This window comes from Moschus berezovskii, chromosome 20 (genome assembly GCF_049115385.1).
Source record: "Moschus berezovskii isolate FMDL1 chromosome 20, NW_MosBer_1.0, whole genome shotgun sequence".
Taxonomy (NCBI): Eukaryota; Metazoa; Chordata; class Mammalia; order Artiodactyla; family Moschidae; genus Moschus; species Moschus berezovskii.
In genome coordinates, this window is record NC_142479.1 from 53,848,273 (window position 1) to 53,869,624 (window position 21,352).

General features: G+C 52.4%; 2 protein-coding genes across 2 annotated transcripts; both read right to left on the reverse strand.

The window, feature by feature from the left end:
* Positions 1–456: 456 nt before the first annotated feature.
* On the reverse strand, positions 457–6,749 carry KRT9 (keratin 9). The gene is made up of 8 exons (XM_055397428.2): positions 6,081–6,749; positions 4,369–4,451; positions 4,095–4,251; positions 3,654–3,815; positions 2,832–2,957; positions 2,483–2,706; positions 1,833–2,101; positions 457–725 (listed from the first exon to the last, which is right to left on the reverse strand). Exons 1-8 carry the CDS (start codon positions 6,747–6,749, stop codon positions 706–708), a joined length of 1,710 nt encoding a protein of 569 aa, XP_055253403.1. The 3' UTR covers positions 457–705.
* A 9,948-nt stretch (positions 6,750–16,697) lies between these two features.
* LOC129544394 (keratin, type I cytoskeletal 14) lies at positions 16,698–20,968 on the reverse strand. Its single transcript, XM_055407832.2, has 8 exons — positions 20,350–20,968; positions 19,048–19,130; positions 18,368–18,524; positions 18,056–18,217; positions 17,848–17,973; positions 17,529–17,749; positions 17,390–17,436; positions 16,698–16,958 (listed from the first exon to the last, which is right to left on the reverse strand). The coding sequence occupies exons 1-8, from the start codon at positions 20,902–20,904 to the stop codon at positions 16,864–16,866; spliced, it is 1,446 nt and encodes a 481-aa protein (XP_055263807.2). The 5' UTR covers positions 20,905–20,968; the 3' UTR covers positions 16,698–16,863.
* Between the last annotated feature and the right edge of the window lie 384 nt (positions 20,969–21,352).

Sequence of the window (21,352 nt, forward strand, 5' to 3'; positions counted from 1 at the left end):
CCAATAGGATGCAGCCTAAGTGACCACTCAGAGCCTAAGCCTCAAGAGGCCTTGCAAATCTCTGTGCATTCCCTTGGAACACTTGTTTCAGCCAGTTGGCTGGAAGAAGAGAGTCATGTGACTCTTCCACTCCCAACCAGCATGCAGCCAAGCCCCAGAGGCAGAGCTACCTAGCTGACTTGGGGCTGACCACAGATGTTTAAAGGAAAACAGAATTCCCCAGTCCAAACTGTCAACTGTAAAAGCACGGGCTGAGTAAATGATTGTGATTTTAAGCCACCAAATTATGGGTTGCTTTGTTGCAAGTAGAAGTTAGCTGATAGAAAAGCTAACCAACACTCTACAAGTGGATTCCATTGATTCTCCCTTCACCTCCTTTCTTCCCCTTATCAATCCCAAGGAACAAACGGGTCAGAGTCGACATTTGATTTGCAATAGGAAAGCTTTATTGGGAAATTGAGATAAGGCAGGGAGTGGGGTCATCCCCAAGCCAGACACAGAGAGAGAGGTCTCCCCAACCCTCCCAGAGGAGGGAGCCAATGGACAGCCAGAGGCACACATGCCCAGTGAGCCCCATCCCAAATGGGTCTCGGGACTTGTTGCCAGCTATTCCCAGTGTTGCAATGCAATGAGTAGGCCTCATCCAGAATCTGCCCATCTCGGGGGTGCTCAGCTGGGGTGGGGCCGGGAAAGTTTGCAGGGGCTCTAGTATCGTGTCTGGTGGCCTGTGGAGAAACAGAAGAGCAGCAAGAGTGAGAAGAGAGGCCTGAGAGCAAGAGACAGAGAGGCTGGGACTTGGGAGAAAAATGGGCAAATGGGGAGCAAGGAGACTGGAGCTCAAAGAGCTGGAGAACCCTGAGATGGAAGGATCCTCTGGTCCTAGTGGCCCCCATCCAATTCCCAAAGCTCTGTTGTCACAGCTTGCAGATTCTCTCCCATTTCTGAGAATGGGGGCTCAGGAGGCAGCCCCGTCCTCCGTGCAGCAGCTTTTGTTAGAAAATCCCTTGCATGTTGAGGGGAAGATGGCCCCAGCCTCTGCTGGGAGATACACATCCATGGCCCTGCAGTGCCACCCAACACACAAAGCCAACCCCTAGAGAAGGGTAGCTCCCAGGTACCTCAAGGCTTCTCTGAGCTGAGCATTGCCAGTCCTGTTACCCAGCCTTTTGCTACAATTTCATACTAGATTCTTGTTTTATAAGATACAACATGTACAAGGGAAATCTCTCTGACCTAGAAACCACTTCATCTGTTTGACTCTTTCTTGCACTTAGACTATTATCTTTGAGATATGCTCCTTTGGGCAGTTTCATCGTATAACTGGCTGGTACGACCCAACCACTGACTACAACCCTTGAGATGCTTTTCTGCCTTCACCGTTGCTGACCCAGGTGTCCCCATCCTCGTGATGATGAAAAGTACTGGCTGTGGAGCCCCATGGAGCTGATCTCTCATTTATGAGTTGTTTGACCTTGATCAAGAGATAAGGAACCTCATTTTCCTTATCTCTAAAATGGGGATAATAATACCCACCTCATAGGGTGTGGAGAGAAATAGACAAAGTAATACTCCACTTCCAGCTCATCTCCTAGGCTATTGAGACTTAAGTCACATGTAGATGTGATCCCAACCTCACTTAAGACTCTGTCCAAAATAATGATCAGATCAGAAACAAGGGCAAGTCTATGGCACTCACTGGAGACCTCCCTAATGTCTCATTCTGTTTAGAATATGCATTCCCTAGAGAGGCTCAAAGATATTTAAAAAGGGTGGCACCTTGACAGCTGACACCTGTGCCTCCCCCACCCCACAGCCTTAGAGGTGTCCCTCACCTTGAGTGTCACAGCCACCAGATTTTGAGGAATAGGACTGGGACTGAGATGTCCTTCCACTTCCTCCTCCAGATCCACTTCCTTCTTCACAGCTGCCACCACTTCCTCCTCCAGAGCTACTTCCTCCACCAGAGCTGCCCCCGCTTCCTCCTCCACAACTGCCTCCACTTCCTCCCCTGGATCCTCTTCCATAACTGCTTCCACTTCCACCTTGACATCCACTTCTTTTGCCGTCCCCAAAGCCAGTCCGTCCACCTCCATGAGAGTCACTGAGAAGCAAAGAAAGCACAGAGATCCAACAGGTGACCCACATATATACATATACAAGGATGAACCTGGAGAGAAGACCTGGATGTGAGTCCTCCTAAGTCTTCCTCCAGCAAGGCAGAGGACAGAGGCTGGGCTGGCACCACAGCTGGGAGGGGAGGGACTTCCTCTCCCTGGAGCAGGGAGCGGTCCCTTCTCTCATTGTTACCATCCTCCTTTCCAAAGCCCAAAGGCCCTGAGGTTCCCCCCTTGGGATCAAGAAATCCTCACCCCATTAGACCCTTGGGTACAGGAACTTTCCCAACTGCTCTATCCAGAAGAATAGAAGTACGAACAAGGGTTTAGAACTTCGTAGGAGTGCCACAAAGCCCCAGGACACATACAAATCCTCCTGGCCACCCTCAAGGAGGCTGCAGTAGGTCTTGATTTCCTGCTCCAGCCGCATCTTGGTGCTGAGTAGAAGGCTGTATTCCTGATTCTGGCACTCAATCTCTGCCCGAACGTCAGTGAGCTGGCCCTCCAGGATACTGATCTGACCCTGGATCTGCTGCAATTGGCCAGAGTAGCGGTTCTCCGTGTCTTCCAAGGACTTCTCCAGGGCCGATTTCTAGGGGCAGAGGAGGCACTGAGAAGGATGCTACCTCATAGCTGGACTCCCCTTCCTGTCCCTGGGGATCATGTGCAGCTTCCTGTGCCCCACCCAGGCAGAGGATCCAGAGCCTGGCTACCAACCATGCTGAACTGAGACTGCAGCTCGATCTCCAACTCTTGGACGGTGTGCCGAAGCTTGGTCACCTCCTTGTTGCTGGACTCCACCTCCTGGCTACAGGTCGTCACTTCTTGCTCAATCTGTCTCATCTAAAAACACAAAAGTTCACTGAGCAGCTCACCAAATGGGGAAGGTTCTTCCCCACTGGTCAGCATCTTCACCTCCAGGAGCAAGACTGAGCCAAAGCCAAAAACAAGTCATCTTGAGTTCTGGGTCCCTCCAGCCAGCCACGTTGTCAGTTCCTCTCAATTCTCTGTTTCTCAGTTTCTCTGTCAGTATGTCTCAGCAGGCTTTAAGACTCTTCACATTTTGTCCTTAAATCACCTTTTAACTTCATTTCAAAGCGCCACCCAAACACATGCATACACATGTGCACACTACAAATCATGTCCTCATGTGCCAACCTCTACGGTAGGTGCTGGAGACTCAGGAGGAAGGGAGTCATCAAGGAGCTCAGTGTAGTGCTAGGGGCGCACTGGCTACCTCCACTAGAGCCTGAAAGCACACAGCCTTATGTAAGCTCTTCATGCTCTGCCTTTGTTCACACACGCAATAAACTCTGAGCTTCTCCAGGGCAGTGATCCTGTGTGGCTCATCTCTGCGACATCAGCACTTCACATGAAACCTGGCAATGGGGAATTACTTGATAATTACACTTGTGGGCAGTGAATGCCCGGGAAGGAAGATGACTGAGAAGCCCAAGTAGACTCAGAGATGGAGGGGTGGATGGAAAGGACACGTAGACAGAGGGAGAGAAGGTTGAATCAGTGTCCCGCACTGGTCACCTGAGTCTCATATTGCTGCTCAATGTCGCTTCGGTTCTTAGCACTGAGCTTCTCATAGTCCTCGCGCATTTCATTGAGGATCTTAGTGAGATCCACACCAGGAGTGGCGTTCATCTCCACACTGACATCCCCGGTGCTCTGCCCACACAATTGGCTCATCTCCTACCGGGAAGAAGGGGATATGAGGTCAGGGTGGGATGGGATCCTCTCCATCACCTTTCAGCCCTCTCCCTCTGCTCCTCCTGGGGTTCAAAAATGGGATGGGACACAGTTGAGAAGTCAAAGCCCAACCACCACCATAGGTTGGGCATGCATGTCCTCTTCGAGAGTAACGGAGGGGGTGTCTTCCATGCAACGGCCCAAAGCTCCCAACCATCCCCGATTATCCCTGAACTTCTATTTCCCCTCTCCCCAACAAGCCACAGGTAGCCAAGACCCTACTTCCTCATGATTCTTCTTGAGGGCCACCAGCTCCTCCTGCAGAGATTCATACTGCATCTCCAGGTCAGACTTCTGCATGGTTAGATCATCCAGCACCTTTCGCAGGCCATTGATATCAGCCTCCACTGCTTGTCGCAGGCTCTGCTCCATCTCAAACCTGCAGACCAGTCAGGGGTAGGGCATGAGCCAGAGGTCACCACCCCCTACAGGGACCTCCAGAGTGCTGGGGGCTGGAGGAAGAATGGATGACAGCAGAAGGAGAAGTAGGACTCACTTCATCCTGAAGTCATCCATGGTCATGCGACTGTTGTCAATGTCCACTAAAATCTGGTTGTTTTCCACCGTGATCTGCACAATCTAAAAAAGAGGAGATGGCACAGAACCCAGGCACCCCTGTTATGACCCTCTTCCGGGAGGCAAAACCTAGGCAAAGCCATAGGAGATGAGGAGCCCATCCAAGAAGATGCCCAAGAGGCAGGAGGGGCTTCCAAAAGCTGGTATGTGGCACAGACCCCTCACAGCCTTCGGCAAGGATGTTCAGTGTGGCCTTCATTCATTTGACAAATATTTTAATATCTACTACAAAGAACACTGTGAGAGTTAGAGATCAATGAGATACAGCTCCTCAAGGAGCTTGGTTGACTGCCAAGACCAGAATATCCTAGAAGAGTTCAAGGAAAAGACAGTTGATTTATGGTTACAGGAGATTAAGAAAGGCTTCAGGGAGGATGTGACAATTGAATTGATCTCTGAAGGATGACTAAGGAAGAGGTTTGGGAGAGAATAAACAAGATATCCAGAGGCTGTTCATCAGAAGGTGTGAAGGCAAGGGAAACAGGTGGGAACAGCAAATTAGCTAGATTACGAGCTCCTCAAGGGCAGAGACCACGCCTGAGACATTACTATGCTTGCCCAGAGCAACAGTGAGAGTACTCAACCTCTAAGTTGAGTAGATAGACAGACATGTGGATGGATGAATGGACAGATGGGTGGATAGATGGATCAATGGATGGTTAGATGATGTCTACCCCCAGAGTTCTAGATCCTCCCCATGCTTTGACCAGCTAGAATGCATAGCTGGGTCCAACCAAACTGGAAAAATCAAGACAGGTCCCTAGAAGAGCCCAGAAAAAACAGGAAGGGATAAGATGTCTAGTCTTCTTGACTAGAAAGCTTTGAACTCTCAGGGACTAAGAGAAGAGACAGGCACAGATGGTCCTCTCTCATGCGCCATACAGCCCGCCTGTTTTGGACAGCAGCACTCTTATCTCTTTGTTTCCCCCAAGATTATAGAAATTTTAACAGGTGCCTGAGAGCTAGTCTGCCCACTCTCTTCATTAAATGGATATGAGAATAGACCTGGAGAGGGCATCAGGCTTCCCAAGGTCACACAGTGAATTGGCGGCAGACCCAGGAACAAGTTACCCCATTGCTATGCTCCCTCCACGCTACTTCTGCATGCCCCACATGAGCCAGACCAAGAACTGTTTCTGATAAAAGTTCAGATTTCCATGGAATCTAAAATACAACACTATGAAGCAGAAACAGGATCACAGACATAGAAAACAGACCCAGTGGTTGCCAAGGGGGAGGGGGATGAGGGAGGGATGGAGTGGGAGGCTGGGGTTAGCAGATGTAAGCTTTTAAATATAGAAAGGATAAGCAAAAAGGTCTTACTGGGTAGCACAAACTATATTCAATAGCCTATGATAAACCATGAAGGAAAAGAATGTTTTAAAAAGGAATGTACATATGTACATATAACTGAATCCCTTTGCCATAGAGCAGTAATTAACACAACCTTGTAAATCAGGTATATCTCAATTAAAAAATTCTTTTTGAAGTTAAAGTTTGAAAAAGATGGATTCTCTGGCTATCATCTAAGTTAGAGTCCAGCATCTTGCCTTCGCAAGGGAAATAAAGCATGTGAGTGTACATATGGGTGTAAGAGAGAGACAGACGGGGTTTTGAGTCTCCCCGGCCTACCTGGTTCTTCAGCTCTTCGATGGTGTCATAATAGCAAGAGTAATCCTTCTTGACATTTTTGGGCCCCTGTCTGTCATACCAATCCCGGATCTTAGTCTCCAGGTCAGCATTTTCCTTTTCTAGTTGCTGCACCTTATCCAAGTAGGAGGCCAGCCGGCTGTTAAGTTCCTGCATGGTGGTCTTCTCATCAGCAGGCAGGATGCCAGCATCTCCGCCTCCAACTGAACCTCCAAAGCCCCCAAGCCCCCCAAAGCCTCCAACAGCACCACCGATGCCACCCCCAAAGCCCCCAAGCCCCCCAAAGCCTCCAACAGCACCACCGATGCCACCCCCAAAGCCCCCTGATCCCCCAAGACCTCCAAAACCAGCACCAAAGCCACCCCCACAGCCCCTGGAACCTCCACCAAGGCCGCCAGTAAAACTCCCAACACTAAAACTGCCCCCAGACCCTCTGCCATAACTGGAGCCGAAACTACCACCACCTCCCCTCCCACAGGCCCCGGAGCTCCCCACGCCATAGCTACTGGCAGAGCTGAATCGGCTCCCTCCTCCTCCAGCTCCCGAGGAGCTGAAGCGGCTTGAGGAGGACCTAGTGATGCCCCCACAACCCCCACTGCCTCCGCCACTCCTGCGGCTTCTGCTAGACGAAGAGAACTGTCTGCAACTCATGGCGCCGCCCGAGGATGAAAGCAGTCGTAGGAGTGCTGTGGGCTCTGGAGCCAGGATGCAGAGCTGTCACAGAGGCTGCCTACTTATACCTCCAGCGGATGGTGGCACACATGGGTGTGCCCTCTGTCTGCCCCAGTCGCCCCCAGACAGACTCCAAAGGAGGTCTGGGATTCGGGAGGTGGCCGGGCTGCCCCAAGCCGCCCCAGGCTCAGCGTCCTTTGGTGACTGCCTGAAGGTAGCCCAGCCTCTCTCCATTGTGTGGGGTAATTTGATGACGTTAGGCTGTCAGGGGCACCATAAATCAGTTCTGCTGCCAAGGGGGTGACCTAGATCCTAGAGTTTGGTCTCCACTGGCCTGACAGCAGTTCTGAGACTGAGTCCCTCTGCGATAGAAATCCCCAGAACAGAGTCACCTCCGTTATTGATCATTACGATCTGCACCTCTCCCTGCTCCCACTTGGTGCCCACTGTGGGTGAGCTGGGGCCAGGGTACCAAGGAGTTTTATAGAGGATGGAGGAGCTACCTGTGTGGGTAGAAAGTCCCAGGCCTCAAGGAGCCCCAAGTAGATGGGGAGCGCAGTCCTTGTTCTCAGGGTCTCCAGTCATGAAAGAGACGAGTGGCCTGGCAGAAACACTGAGACAGCCAAGGCAGTGTGCCCCCCAGCACTTGGAAGCGGTGAGCAGAGCTCACACGAAGGACTCAGGAGAATGGACTAAATTATCTAAAAGCAGTGCTAATCCAACCTGACCTTCCAGCAAGAAGGCAAGTGGCTTGAGTGTCCTAGTCCTTCAGCAGGGCCAGCAATGGACAGGAAACTGACCGGTGTGGGTGTCTAGCCTGTACTGATCCCTGGGAAGGATACTGAGATGTGGGACTTATCCGGCTCTCCTGGAATGTAAAAGCCCCTACCCCTGGCAGAGAGTCAGACCATATTCTGGTGAGCAAGGCCAGAAGAGAGTAGGAGAGAAGGCGGCGGGCTCTGGGACCAGACTACCTGAGCTCAACCCCAGCTCCGCGCTCACTAGCTGTGTGACTCTGGAAAGTTACTTGATTACTCTGTGTCTCCACTCTCTCTTCTATAAAATGATGACATTAATAGTCAGCCCACCTCCTAGTAAGAGACACAGGCCTAAAAATGTTAGACTGCCTCTTCTCATTCAGCACCCCCAAGTCCCTATCCACTCCGACCCTACCAGGACCTTTGCCACCAACTCCTGGCTCTTTTCAAGCCTTCTGACTCCTTCTCCACACAAGAAGCAGAGCGGACTTTCCAACCCCTGTCTGACCATCACTGACCTCCCTTCACCCCCAAGATAGTGTTCACATTCCTGGTTTTCAAGACTTGTCCTGATCTTTCATTCTAGCCGCATCTCTCCTGCTTCCCCAGGACCTGTAACTAAACTATACAATGTTCCCACATACCCTGCATGCTTTGGAGAATGCTCAGCTTGCAGATCCCTCCAACTGAGGTGTTCCTCCCTGTCTTTTCCACCCAGAAAACTCCTGCTCGTCTTTGGTGGCCCATCTGCGTGCCCTCTCCTCTGTGAAGCCTTCCTGGATTCTCTCCCTCTGGTTTGCACTTTGCTCCATTACAGTTTCCACAATGTATCTCTGCGCCCTACCATCCCCACCCACGTGGATAATATAAACGCCTCTATGCCTCCGCTGCTCATCTTGAACTTGATCCTGTGCCTAGCACCAGGTCTGGTCCAAGTAGGATATCAACAAATTGAATGAAGGGAAGATAACCAGCTCCAGGTAGGAGACGCTAAGAACCTAAAGAAGAGCTAAAGGTAAGAAGAGAGAGGCAAGTGTCATCAACAATGACCTCTAGAAGAGACAATGACCTCTGCACTGCAGCTAAAAAGGCTTTCACAAACTACCAGTGTTCCCTGAGATGCTTTTAGGTAATGTATGGAGGCTGTGTTGAATAATAGTAAATCATTTGGTGAAAAAAAAATTTCCTTTCTCCATTTTCCAAACTTTTGCTCAGTCAAGGAGAAAACCTCAGACCCTAAGCCCTCTTCAATATCCTTCCCCTCTTGACAAGCACGCTGTTTAACAAAACCAAACCCAGCCTTAGACCCAGAACTTTTAGGAAGCAACAGTATCTAACTAGACATTAAGTTTTTATTTGTATCATTTCCTTTTATTTCTGGTAAGTGACTCTGATTTTCATTTTTTGTTAGTAATATAGACTTTCCTTCATAATATGCATGTGGGCTAAGTTGCTTCAGTCGTGTCTGACTCTTTGCAACCCTAGGGACCATAGCCCTCCAGGCTCCTCTATCTATGTAATTCTCCAGGCAAGAATACTGGAGTGGGTAGCCATGCCCTTCTGCAGGGGATCTTCCTGACCAGGGATCACACTCAGGTCTCCTGCATTGCAGGTAGATCCCTTACCATCTGAGCCACCAGGGAAGCCCATTTCTTCATAATATTTAATATATCTTTATTGAAATGAAAGGTGAGCTTTGATGCACCAAAATGCACTAAATAAATGACTAGGACTAAATATGTTAAATGAAAGATTAAACAGATAATACAAAAAGTATTGAAGGCATTTTGTGAATGCCTAACACCTGCGAAACTCTTAGACCAAGCTCAGTGGTGAGAGTGTTGGCTGTCACCCTTGCCCCAGGCTCCCACCAAGCTCTGCCAGTGAGCCCAGCATCTACCTGCAGCATGACTGGAGGCCTGGGAAGGCCGTATCCCAGGCCTGGGCCTGCTTCTATGGTCCTTTCTTCCTCTGCCCCCATCCCCATGCTGATGCTGTCTCTCCATAATGGAAGCCTCAGTTCCCGGGTGGCCTAGCTGGATGGGGGAGAGTTTGGGCAAAACCAGGGGGAGCAGGCAAGGGGACAGCCGACAGCAGTGTTCATCTGGGGCCCTGCATGTCCATTCTCTGCAAATCCAGTCATGTTGGGGGATCCTAAGGACCCAGGCCTGCCTTTGTCAGGGTAACTGAGACCAGCCTAGCTGACCAGAGGCTCCCAGCTGGGGCACCCCTGCTCAATTGACTCAGTGAGAAATGGCCTCTTTCCAGCCCTGGTCCCAAGCCCACCAATCCCTGCCCTCAGCCACCTCCTCAATCTCCTGCCCTCCAGACTTGCCCTGACTCTCGCTCAGCTCAGAGTGGCAGGCCCCCATCCTTAGACGCTCACTGCAGCAGCCCAGGGAGACTGCCCCTGGGGACCACTGCACAGCCGGCCCTCTCCCCACAGCCCCCTCCCAGGGCCAGCAAGAGGAGGACTTGATGGTTTACTTGCTCCGGATTGCCTGTCTAACCTGAGTCTCCCCTGACTTTTGGACTTACTTGGCGGATTCTCTGCCCACATGGAGGAAACCCTGGCCACTGCCTGCTCTCCTATCTTCTTTGAAAGCTAAGAGGGCAGGGACCTTCCTCCCACATCTGGCCTTCCCTCAAGTCAGCTCCAGAATCTACTTTTCTCCCCCAGCCTGCCTCTGTTCTCAGTCCTGGCTCTCCCACTAGGGCTCAGAGGGGCTGCGGGCTGGAGAGAGAAGGAGATGCCTCCCAGCCCAGCATCCCTATCCCTGGGGCCTTGGCCTCAGTTTCCCCATGAGAAGCTGCTCTGAGCAGAGTTGTCAGGGGCCAGAAAGACGGTGTGTGTGAGGCCTTTACCTGGAGGGGCCTCCCCATGGATGCCCAGCACTCCCCATGTGCAACCCTGCTCCCCACATCTGCCGATGCTCTCTGCATCTGGCCCTGCCTCCAGTAAACAAAGAGGAGTTTGCAATGCTGGACAGCACCTATGGCCCAGAAATGAGGTCCTACTCCTCAGTACCTGGGGGCCATCCTTTGCCCTCTCCCGAGCTCTCTGAATGGCCCAGGGAACCAGACCGGGCCAGGTGGGGTCAGGGATGAAGAAGGCTGACAGAGCCCTGGCCTGAGCGAGCCATTTCTTCGAGGCCATAGGACATGGCTCACTCCTCTACCCTCTCAGGGCTCGGGGGCTGCCCTCTGGGTTCACCTCCAACACCGACCATGGGAAACCTCCAAAGCGTGAACATGGAGCAGTGCACAGGCAGCTCAGGACACCCTGGCACCTGAGACCCAGGCAGAGTCAGCTGCCTCTTCAGCCCCGTGGGCAAGGCTGCAGCCAACACCACAGTGCAGCCAGCATCCACGGTGCCTCCATGCCCTTGGTGCTCCAAGCAGAGCATGGAGAGGAGGGGCTTCAAGGACTCGAGCAGACAAAGGCACAGAGAAGGACCACACAGTTCCACCTACGAGGTGTCCCCAAAGGGCAGAGGAGATGGGGACTTAGGGGACGAGGGCAGCCTTCCTCTGACCACAGGGACCCCACTGCTTGCCTGCGACAAGCCGCTCACACCTCCCACTTGCTCCCCTCAACTTTCTGTCTGTCACTGGGCCCAGGTGGGGCCCCAGGAGGGCCCTGAGTCATCAAGTAGCTGGCTGCGGGGGGGAAGGAGGGCAGGCGTGGTGCGTGGGTCCGCCCCTCCATTAGCCACCTAAGCAGGGCCAGGGCGCCTGCATCTCTGTCAACGCTCAGTCTTTACTCACACGTCAGGCGCCTGCCACCACCCCACCCAGCCAGACTTCCCTTCTCCAAGACCAGAGGGCATGGACAAGAGCAGGGGATGGGACAGGCTCCTCCCCTGAGCCTGGACACCCCAGGCCTGTGTCTGCAAGGACACGCCCAGCAGAAGAATTTTAAGGACACTGGCTTTGGAGCCGGACAGTTCTGAATCCAAAGCCAGGTTCTTCCACTTACTTGGGGAAACAGTCTCCCTTCTCTGGACCTCAACTTCCTCTCTGTAAGTTTGGATTCATCCTTTATTGAGCACCTACCATGTGTCAGGTGTCCTACTGAGTGCTGGGGATGAGGTGATGAAGTCAGACAGAGCCCCTACCTCCTTAGGCAGCTATGGGCTAAAACAGACTCTCAAGAACAAATGTGCAATTCAAAACTGGGCTGAGCACTGTCAGTAGGAAAATGGGGTGCACAAAATGAGAATGTGGCCCAGTTGGGGAGATTGGGGAGCATCTCCCTGAGAAAGAAACCCTTGAGTGAAGGGTGAGCGCAAGTGAACCAGCAGAAGAGCGTCCTGGGGGTAGGGATGGCCTGCGAGGGGGCAGAGCATGTGCAAATCTCCTGAGGTGGGAAGGAGGAATGCAACTGCAAGGACAGAAGACCAGTGTGAACAAAAGTGGTGAGTTGTCAAGCAAAGGCTTTGGATGGTAAAAAACACTTCTGACTTCCCCAGGCTGCTGTGAGTCTCAAAAGCTAATATTGTAAGGCTCTGGGTGTGGATCTAGCACCCAGAGGGACATTTCCTGACTGTCAGCGGCAATGCGTCCACCCCCGACTTCCCCTTGGACTATGTGGATAACTTGAGCTCTCAGTGTTCTGACTCATAAGTCCATCCTCCTAGTCTGATGAGCCCCCTTTCATCTGTGCTAAGTGGGGCTGGGAGAAGGGCACCCAAAGGTTGGAGGAGTGTGGTTTCTTCTATGAAAGCACCTCCAGGCCTCCAGGTAAGACTCCCGTTGCTTTGCTTGCCCTGTTCGTATTTACCCATCAGAGTCATTTTATAAGGTAGGTACTAATTTTACAGTCATTTTCCGAGTGAGCAAACTAAGCCTCAGAGAGGGTATGTAGCACAGTCACAGAGCTAAACCCGGAGCCTGAGCAGGTTTGTCCTGCAGGGAGTGGGAGCTGAGGTGAGCCAAGACGAGCCCGGGGCTCCCTGTCTCCACCCCCAGCCTCCTCACTTTGTCTGTCTTCTTGGTAAGTCTGCCTCAGTTCATGCTTAGGTTTCCCCACACCTAGAACAGTAAGCTTCAGTAAACGCGTGTGACTGAGTGGATGAATAAATAAGCCTCTCCACCTGTTCCTAGCCCAGGCCTTCACTAGCTTGTCTTCTTCTGTTTTCCTTTCTCCCTGACTCTTCTCTCTCTTCCCACACACCGTGCTTTCTCTCTATGTGCATGTCTGTTTGTCTCCATCTCTCTGTGTCTCTGTGCACCCCATCTTCATCAGAATACCTCAAAGGAAACAGGCTTCCTTTCCCAGTCCTGCCCTACAGCTGCTAACACTGAGCTGGGAAGCCCATCAGGGAAGCGCTGGCCCAGCAAAGGGCAGCTCTCGGATTGGTGCTTGCCCCATGTCTGTCTGAATCTGGGCATTGCCCTGGAAATCCCAAGTAGCCCCTTTTTTCTTTGTGGCATCATCCAATCTCAGTGAGGATCAGGTCAGAACATGGGGACCACCAGCCTCCTGGGCTTCAGGCTTCCTTAGGGCTGCCTCCTCCAATACCAGCCTGTAGGACTAGTTAGCTACCAAACCAGATTGTCTGTGGCTGTGAGGATGAGCCCTTCAACTAAACAAATAACCACAAGGAGATAAGCCTCTTGTTGCCTGGAGTGGCTCCTGGACATGTTTGAGGTCTTTTCACAACAAAAAGAGCCCCCCAGGGACTTCCTTGGTGGTCCAGTGGTTAAGGATCTGCCTTCCAATGGAGGGGACACAGGTTTGATCCCTGTCAGGGAACTGTTAATAGAATCACGCATGCTGAGGAGAAACTGGATCCATGTGCCACAATTAGAGAAAAGCACTCGTGCTACAACTAAGATCTGATGCAGCCAAATAAGTAAATATTTAGGGGAAAATAGCCTCCCAAACTAAAGCAGACCCAGAATTTCAAAATCGACCTTTTCCAGTTAAAAAAAAAAAAACCTGGAGTCAGCAAGGAGAAATTAATATTGGCGCCACTGGGCTCTCAGCTTCATCCTGAAAGAAAACAGAATAGGAATGAGCACAAGCCTGACGAGGGAGCAGGGCTGGGCTCGGCCACTCTCCGTCCTGTGACCTAGAGCAAGCTGCTGTGCCCCAAAGAGGAGGAGGTTGGAGGAGTCGGCTTTGCAGCCCTTCCCACACCGCCCCTGTGTTCTGAGGACAGAGAGATGTCCATTCCGTTCCGTTCCGTCACTCAGTCGTGTCCGACTCTTTGCGACCCCATGGACTGTAGCCTACCAGGCTTCTCCGTCCATGGGATTCTCCAGGCAAGAATACTGGAGTGGGTTACCGTTTCCTTCTCCAGGGGATCTTCCCGACCCAGGGATCGAACCCGGGTCTCCCGCATTGGAGGCAGACACTTTAACCTCTGAGCCACCAGGGATGCCCAAAAGACATTCTAAGAAGCCAAAATGTAAAGCAAATTTTAAAAAATTCTAATACTAAAAGAATTGTTTTCCTATAAACAGCATGCAAATTAGATGCCTATTAAAAACTATCCCTTTTCAATTCAGTTAATTCTAGGTTTTAGCAAGAGACCAAGTAATGAAATGAAATTAATGAGAGGATAACTGAAAAATTAAGGACCAACAGTAATTCTATAAAACAAATACATATATATAATTTACTAAAGATACCTGGGTATTTCTTAACTATTGCTGTTATTCAGTTGCTAAGTTGTGTCTGACTCTGTGTGACCCCATGGACTGTAACCCACCTGGCTCCTCTGTCCGTGGAAGTTTCCAGGCAAGAATACTGGAGTGGGTTGCCATTTCCTTCTCCAGAGAGATGTCCACTTCTTCCTAATTGCTCCGGGGGAGGTGGAGCCAGAGAGGCCACCTGGCGGCCCCAGGACTCTGAGAGGCAGTCCCCCCTGCCTCCACTAGACAGCGCTATGGAGTCGCTCGCCAAGTTCCCCATCGTCTAGACCTAGGGTGGCGGTGGGGAGGCGGTCTTGCCTTCGTCGGAGTAAAGGGCCCAGGTTTTCAGCTGGGTACCTGTGGTGCCAGGGCCTGTGGACGAGCGCAGTGGTCAGCAGCTGGATCCAAAGTGTTGGCTCCCCTTTTCCCAGTGGGGTACGGTGGGGTTGGGGAGAGCAGGCTCCGTATGGGACTCTGGGATGGCTACGGCGGGTAGGGCCACCCCAAAGCCTACTGCCTGACTTCCTCCCCTTCCACTTCTGAGCCTGCTCTCTGTCAAGCAAGCCCACTCTCTCCCGATTCCCTCCAAAGAGTAATGGCAGCCTCTCCGGAGAAGAAGCTAGCCCCACCACAGCCAGGTCTAAGAGATCTCACATTTCTATATTCCTTGAAAGCAGAGCTTTCAAGGGTGGAAACTAATCCGGCACCACCTCGGAGGCAGCGATGTCCCAAGAATCTTCACACAGTTCTCGCCCATGACTGCGGATATGTTTTGCTCTCTGTCCTCCCCATGTGGACCACTCCCCCAACTCCATGCCAGTTGAGTCCGTTGCCCAGCTGGGAACGCAGGTCTTCATGGTCCAGCCTCCCCAGGGGTGTCACCCAGCCCCTCCCCACTAGGGGCCTATCACTTTAAGGGCCATAAAATCATCTCTTCTCTGTCTCCAAGGAAGAGCCTTTAAACCTTCCTCCTCCCTGAACCGTCCCCTCATACCTCCAAAACTCTGTTGCTCACCTCCAGAGTGGCTCATCCTCACCCAGAGATCACCCCAGATCAACCCTTTTAGAGCAATACTCAGGTAAAAAGACATCCTGGAGTTTATGGTCTCTCTTTCCTGAGGTGAAGATGAGGTCAAAAAAAACAACATTACTTCATTCCTTTGCCTAATAACTCAGACTCTTACGCTTCCATTTTATAGAGCCCCAACTATGTGCCAACCACGATGCTAAACTCGTTCCTGCATGAGATCATTTAATCCTACATGGACTTAACGCAGTGAGGGTTTTCATTCCCCATTTTGCAAAAGAGGATCTTGCCCAGATTCCAGTCAGTGTAGGAGCTGCAACTCCAACTCAAGATGTCTGATTCTAGCCAAGGCTTTTAGCCCTCTTGCCTTCAAAGACTGCCTTTTCTTTAACCAAAGTCCCACCCTAACTCCCTCTCGAAGCTTCATTCATGCGGCCAAATGAATGAGCTGTTGAAATTGACACAGTGACTAGTTAACTTTTTCCTACCTCGGGGCAATGAGCCCTACCCACCTCTGGCATCTCCACTACTCACTCAGGCAAGGTCCTCCCCTTCCTCCTTCCTTTCCAGCCCTCCAAAAAGAGAGGAAAAGACACTCCCCCTCAGAGGAGGCTCCTGCAACCCTGCCTTGATGCACAGTTAATGGATTCCCATAAAAACTCCAAGAAGCAGAGTTCACCGTGCTTCTTGGAGCATGGAGCTGATTCAGAACAGACCCAGGGTTTGAAATCAGTCCATCTGTTCCCAAAGCCTCTAAAAATACCCTCATTATGGAAAAGAGTCACCATGCACAAGAATTTCACACAGCCATGCTCTGAGCTGGCAATGTGCCAGGCACTGTGGTAGCAGTCTGACACGTGAATTTTCACAACAAAGTCCTGGGGTAGGTACTGTAATTGTACCCAACTTACTGACGTGAAAACTGAGGCTTGGAGACACTAATCCACTTGCTGTGTGTTAACTAAAAGCAGGCAGGACTAAAGGCCCAGCTCTGGAGGCAAGAGCAGGTGGAATGAAGGGAGACAAAACTCTCAGTAAAACATGAGTTCTTACTGGGTTCATGGACCTCCACTGATGAGCTTTAGGGGAACTGTGAATCTCCTAAATTATATACAAATATACGTATGCTTACTGGGGGTGGGAAGAGATCTATAGTTTTCAATATACACTCAAATCCCTAAAGACCAAACTGTTAAGAATCCCTAACCTAGCATAGTGCCTGGCATGCAAAAGGCACTCAATGATATCTGTTGAATGAATGAATGAGTAAATGGAGGGGTTAGTGAATGAATGAATGTTCCAGGAGACGCCATATATGAGCTGGTACACACATTATTTTCTGCGGTGTGAAAGCAATGCCGGGACCTGAGTCCAATCTGCCCCCAGGTTCTTTCTCCCAGTCCCAGAGGCCACAGCCAGGTCCTCTGAGAGTTCCCAACAGATGCCTCCCCCGCATTCTCCCCACCTCCACTCCTAACAATGACCAGGCAGAGACAGGGGTTGTGCAACTCAGATAATGAAGCTTTATTGATTGCTGGAAGGGGCAAGGGTGAAACAGGGCTCAGGAGTCAAGTGCTCGGGGGAGGCGGGGACAGGAGAAGGGATCCCCCAGGGAAATCTGTGTCCCCTTGGGGGGCTTTCTAGGCATGAGCAGTGCAGAGAAGCCTTAGTTCTTGGTGCGAACTATCTGCTCGTGTGTGGACACCACCTTGCCATCGTGCACGTCCACGACTTTGGTGCGAACCTGGCGACTGGAGGTTACTAGGGAAGAGAGAAGAGAGGGCGTTACTAGTGGTGGGTGGCAATAGAGAAATCAGAAGCACACAGGCCAAGGAGCCCAGGGCACTTAAATGAACCGTCTCCCTACTGCCCTGTCCCCTGATTACCACCTCACCCACTGCTCTTGCCCCAGCACTGATATTATCAACACATTTCTTTCAGACTAGAGCTCCCTAAGGTCAGGGAGTCTGTGTCCCCAGACTGGAGTGTCCTAATAACTGAGATCAAAATGGTTCTGTCCAGATCCGCCCTAATGGACCAGGCTTGGTGGGAAAACCATGTGGGGCTCTGTCCGTGGTGCTAACTATGGGACCCTGTCTCAACTCCTCCAGAAGCCCCTATCTAACATCCTAGAGCTGCTGGGAGACAGACAGCAGTCCTAAGTTCAGACTGGATGAGGAGGAAGGCCTTACCATCTCTGGATGACTGAGAGCCAGAGGAGAACTGGGAAGAGGAGAGGCTGTGAAGACAGAAAGGGGCAAAGATCATTAGACACCGTGGTGGAGCAGTGAGTGAACACTGGGGGACAGGATAGGGGTTACAGGCACTCACTGGGCATCCTCGCCCTCCAGCAGGCGGCGGTAGGTGGCAATCTCCTGCTCCAGCCGGGTCTTCACGTCCAGCAGGATCTTGTATTCCTGGTTCTGCTGCTCCATCTCGCAGCGCAGCTGGGCCAGCTGCTCTTCCACGCTGCCGATCAGCTCCTGGATCTGGGACAGCTGCATGCAGTAGCGGCCTTTGGTCTCCTCCAGGCTGTTCTCCAGAGATGCTTTCTGTGAGGGAAGGAAAGAAGATCAAGAATCAGGGAGGGTGGTCATTCCCTCCCAGCGAGACCCTGCGCTCATACTCCCAGGCCCGGCCACGCCCCTACCATGCTGAGCTGGGACTGCAGCTCGATCTCCAGGTTTTGCATGGTGCGCCGGAGCTCCGAGATCTCGCTCTTGCCACTCTGCACCAGCTCGCTGTTGGTAGCCACCTCGCGGTTCAGTTCCTCTGTCTGCAGAAAAGAAAGCACCGTTCGCACGGGAAGTTCCAGGGAAAAGGTGTTCTGGGTCCCTTCCACCCCGAATGCCACCCACCTTGCTGAAGAACCAGTCCTCGGCATCCTTGCGGTTCTTCTCCGCCATCTTCTCGTACTGGTCGCGCATCTCGTTCAGGATGCGGCTCAGGTCCACGCCGGGGGCGGCGTCCATCTCCACGTTGACGTCTCCGCCCACCTGGCCTCGCAGGGAGTTCATTTCCTACACAACCAATGAACAATCCATTATGATGGCCGATTAGAATTCCCCGGTCGGCGGTGTTCCTGGACTGAACGTTGTCTTCAGCCATCTGAATTGCATCTCTTCCCTCCCGGCTAACCCTCTAAGCTGGCTTTCCCATTTAGCTCTCACCTCCTCGTGGTTCTTCCGGAGGTAGGCCAGCTCCTCCTTGAGGCTCTCGATTTGCATCTCCAGGTCGGCTCTGGCCAGGGTCAGCTCGTCCAGCACCCTGCGCAGGCCGTTGATGTCGGCCTCCACGCTCAAGCGCAGGTTCAGCTCCGTCTCGTACCTAGAATGACCCAAGAGAAATGAGACACCCACCCCAGTCACACTGGTGGTTCTGTTCTCTTCCCCCTTCTGTCCATAGTTGGCCTTCTCGGGTGGTTTATGGAGCCAGTCTTGATTGGCATAGATAGACATAATGCCCATTATTCCTCAGATATGAACATCTAGGGAGGGGGCCAATGACAGGAATGAGATAGTTGGTTGTGCTGTAGAATTCATGGAGGGGAGATGCCAACCACTATGACTACCTCTTGCTCTTCAGGGGCAAGTTGGGAAGTGGGGAGTGCCTCTCCCTGAAGCAGTGGCTCCCTAATCTGACTGTGGATCAAAATCACCCAAGTAGCCTATTAAAAATAACTGAATCAGAATCCCAAGGGTGGGGCCCAAGAGTCTTGTATTTTTACAAGCGCCCCAAGGGGATTGCACACAGCCATCCTGACACTGGCACGCTCTGTTCAGGGAACACTGCTCCCAAAACGCCCCACCCAGGGGAGACTGGGTGCTCTGAACCACCGCTGCAAACTCACTTTGTGCGGAAGTCATCAGCAGCCAGACGGGCATTGTCAATCTGCAGCACAACATTAGCATTGTCCACAGTGGCTGCGAGGATCTGCAGATGGAAAGGGCACAGGTCACTGGTGGAAAGGACAGTGCTAGCCAGACCAGACTTCAGCCTGCATCAGGCCTTTACTTTCATGCTTTTCTTGAATCCCCATTACTCCCCACAAGCCTTTGCCATGGCAGCCTAAAGGATAATCCCCGTTGGTCCAGCCTTGACCCAGAACTTTGCTGGCTCATGGTCATAAGACTGGATAGAAAGAGCCTTGGTTTTAAAATAAGTAGCCCTTGAGTTTTGGTCCTGCTTCTACCACTGACTTGTTGCAAAACCTGAGATAGGTCTCAGAGCCTCAAGTTCCCTGCCACTGAGGAGAATGACCAGGCTCTCCAGACCCCCTTCCTGACTTGAATTCTCTCTCTGCACAAGCCAGGCCTGCCAGGACTCTGTAGGCACATGCACTCCTTCTCAAGCCCTCGGAGCACAGGATCTTAAGTGGGGCTTTCCCACAAACAGGTCCAGATGGCACAGAGGATTCAAAACAGAAGAAGCAAATGGGGGCGGGGGGAGGGTTGGGGGAGAGATTGAACTCTGGATTGGCTAGAGTTCCCTCCCTCATCATCTGATTTCCCTAATCCCCTCAAAGCATCAGAGCCAGATACCAAGATCAGCAGACTCCTGGGGTGATATGGGAGCAAGGAACAAGAGTCAGATGACACAAGTTCCCCCCAGCTCCCCTCCTGTGCGGGGCACGTGAGGTGGGCCACCGCTGATTATCTCTGTGGGTTTTCCATGCCCTGTTGGCTGTGGGGAGGGGCTGCCTGTGCCAAGACTCATGGAGGCAGCCACCACAGCCCAGACTAATGAGCTAATGAGCGGTTTGGATGTCTAGCCTGGTCCCGTTACAGCCTCACTCCTCCTCTGGGGTGGAGAACAGGTTGCTGCCTCCCAAGCTGGCAGGTGGGGCACAAGGGCTCTAGCTTTGGCCCTGCCATTAATTTGCTATGTGAGCTTGGGCAGACAGCCCAAAGCTTCAACTTCTTCTTCTGTAAATTGTAAGGGTAGCAACCCCTGGTGTCTCATGGGTCTCGAGTCCAGAGAGGTATGAGCCAGGTGGGGAAAGGGAGACCATCTTCTCATAGACCAGCTCTGTTGGGGGCATCCAGAGCCAGAAGAAGGGGCTGGAGGCTAGCCTGTCTAAGAATTCGAAGCAATCTTAATGCTCCTGAGTGAGGTGGCCAGTACGGCACCTCCTGCTGCCTGGCCCACGCACCTTGTTCCTGAGGTCCTCGATGGTCTTGAAGTAGGGGCTGTAGTCCTTGGTCTCAGCAGGCCGCTGCCTCTGGTACCAGTCACGGATCTTCACCTCCAGGTCGGCATTGGCCTCTTCCAGGGCACGCACCTTGTCCAGATAGGAAGCCAGGCGGTCATTCAGGTTCTGCATGGTCACCTTCTCACTGCCTGCCAGGAGCCCATCACCGCCGCCAAAGCCACCACCAAAACCACTGCCCACGCCACCACCGAAGCCACTACCGAAGCCACCACCAAAGCCGGCACCAAGGCCACCGCCATATCCTCCACCGAAGCCGCTGCCCAGGGCCCCGCCAAAGCTGCTGCTGCTGCTGAAGCCACCGCCGTAGCCGCCCCCCAGCCCGCAGGCACCCCCGGAGGAGTAGCGGGAGGAGGAGACAGACAGGCCTCCATAGGCGCTGGGGGCCCTGCAGGAGCCTCCAGCCAGGACGGAAGACATGCGGCTAGAGCCACCACCGATGCCCCCGGAGCTCTTGATGGAGCTGGAGGAGGTGTACTGGAGGCTACAGGAGGTCATGGTGCCAAGGAGAGAGGTGAATGAGCAAGTGAGCGAGTCGGCAGGGAAGAGAAAGGTGCTGAGGGGAGTTAGAAGGATGCCTGGTTTTATACTCCTGGGAAGGGGCGGGCCTGGCATTTTCCATTCCCCTTGGCTTTCATCACCCAGAGGCCAGTGCCAACTCCCAGGCAGATCCCTCCTCTCATCCACCTCATCATCTCTGTCATATTTTACTGGAAACTCATTGTTCAGGGTGTTTGGGGTTTCTTGTCCCGCCAGGTGTGATTCACAGGAGGAGGTGTGGGCCTGCAGGCTACACTTTCCCTTCGGACCCTGGGAGCACGCGTGCTGGGCTCAGCAAGATGGTGGGAGTAGGGCCTGCTTGCACCATAAACCTGGTGACTTGTTAGTTTCTCATCAATTCAGTGGGCCTCTGCCATCCACCTGGGGGAAGCCCACCATTCCAGGA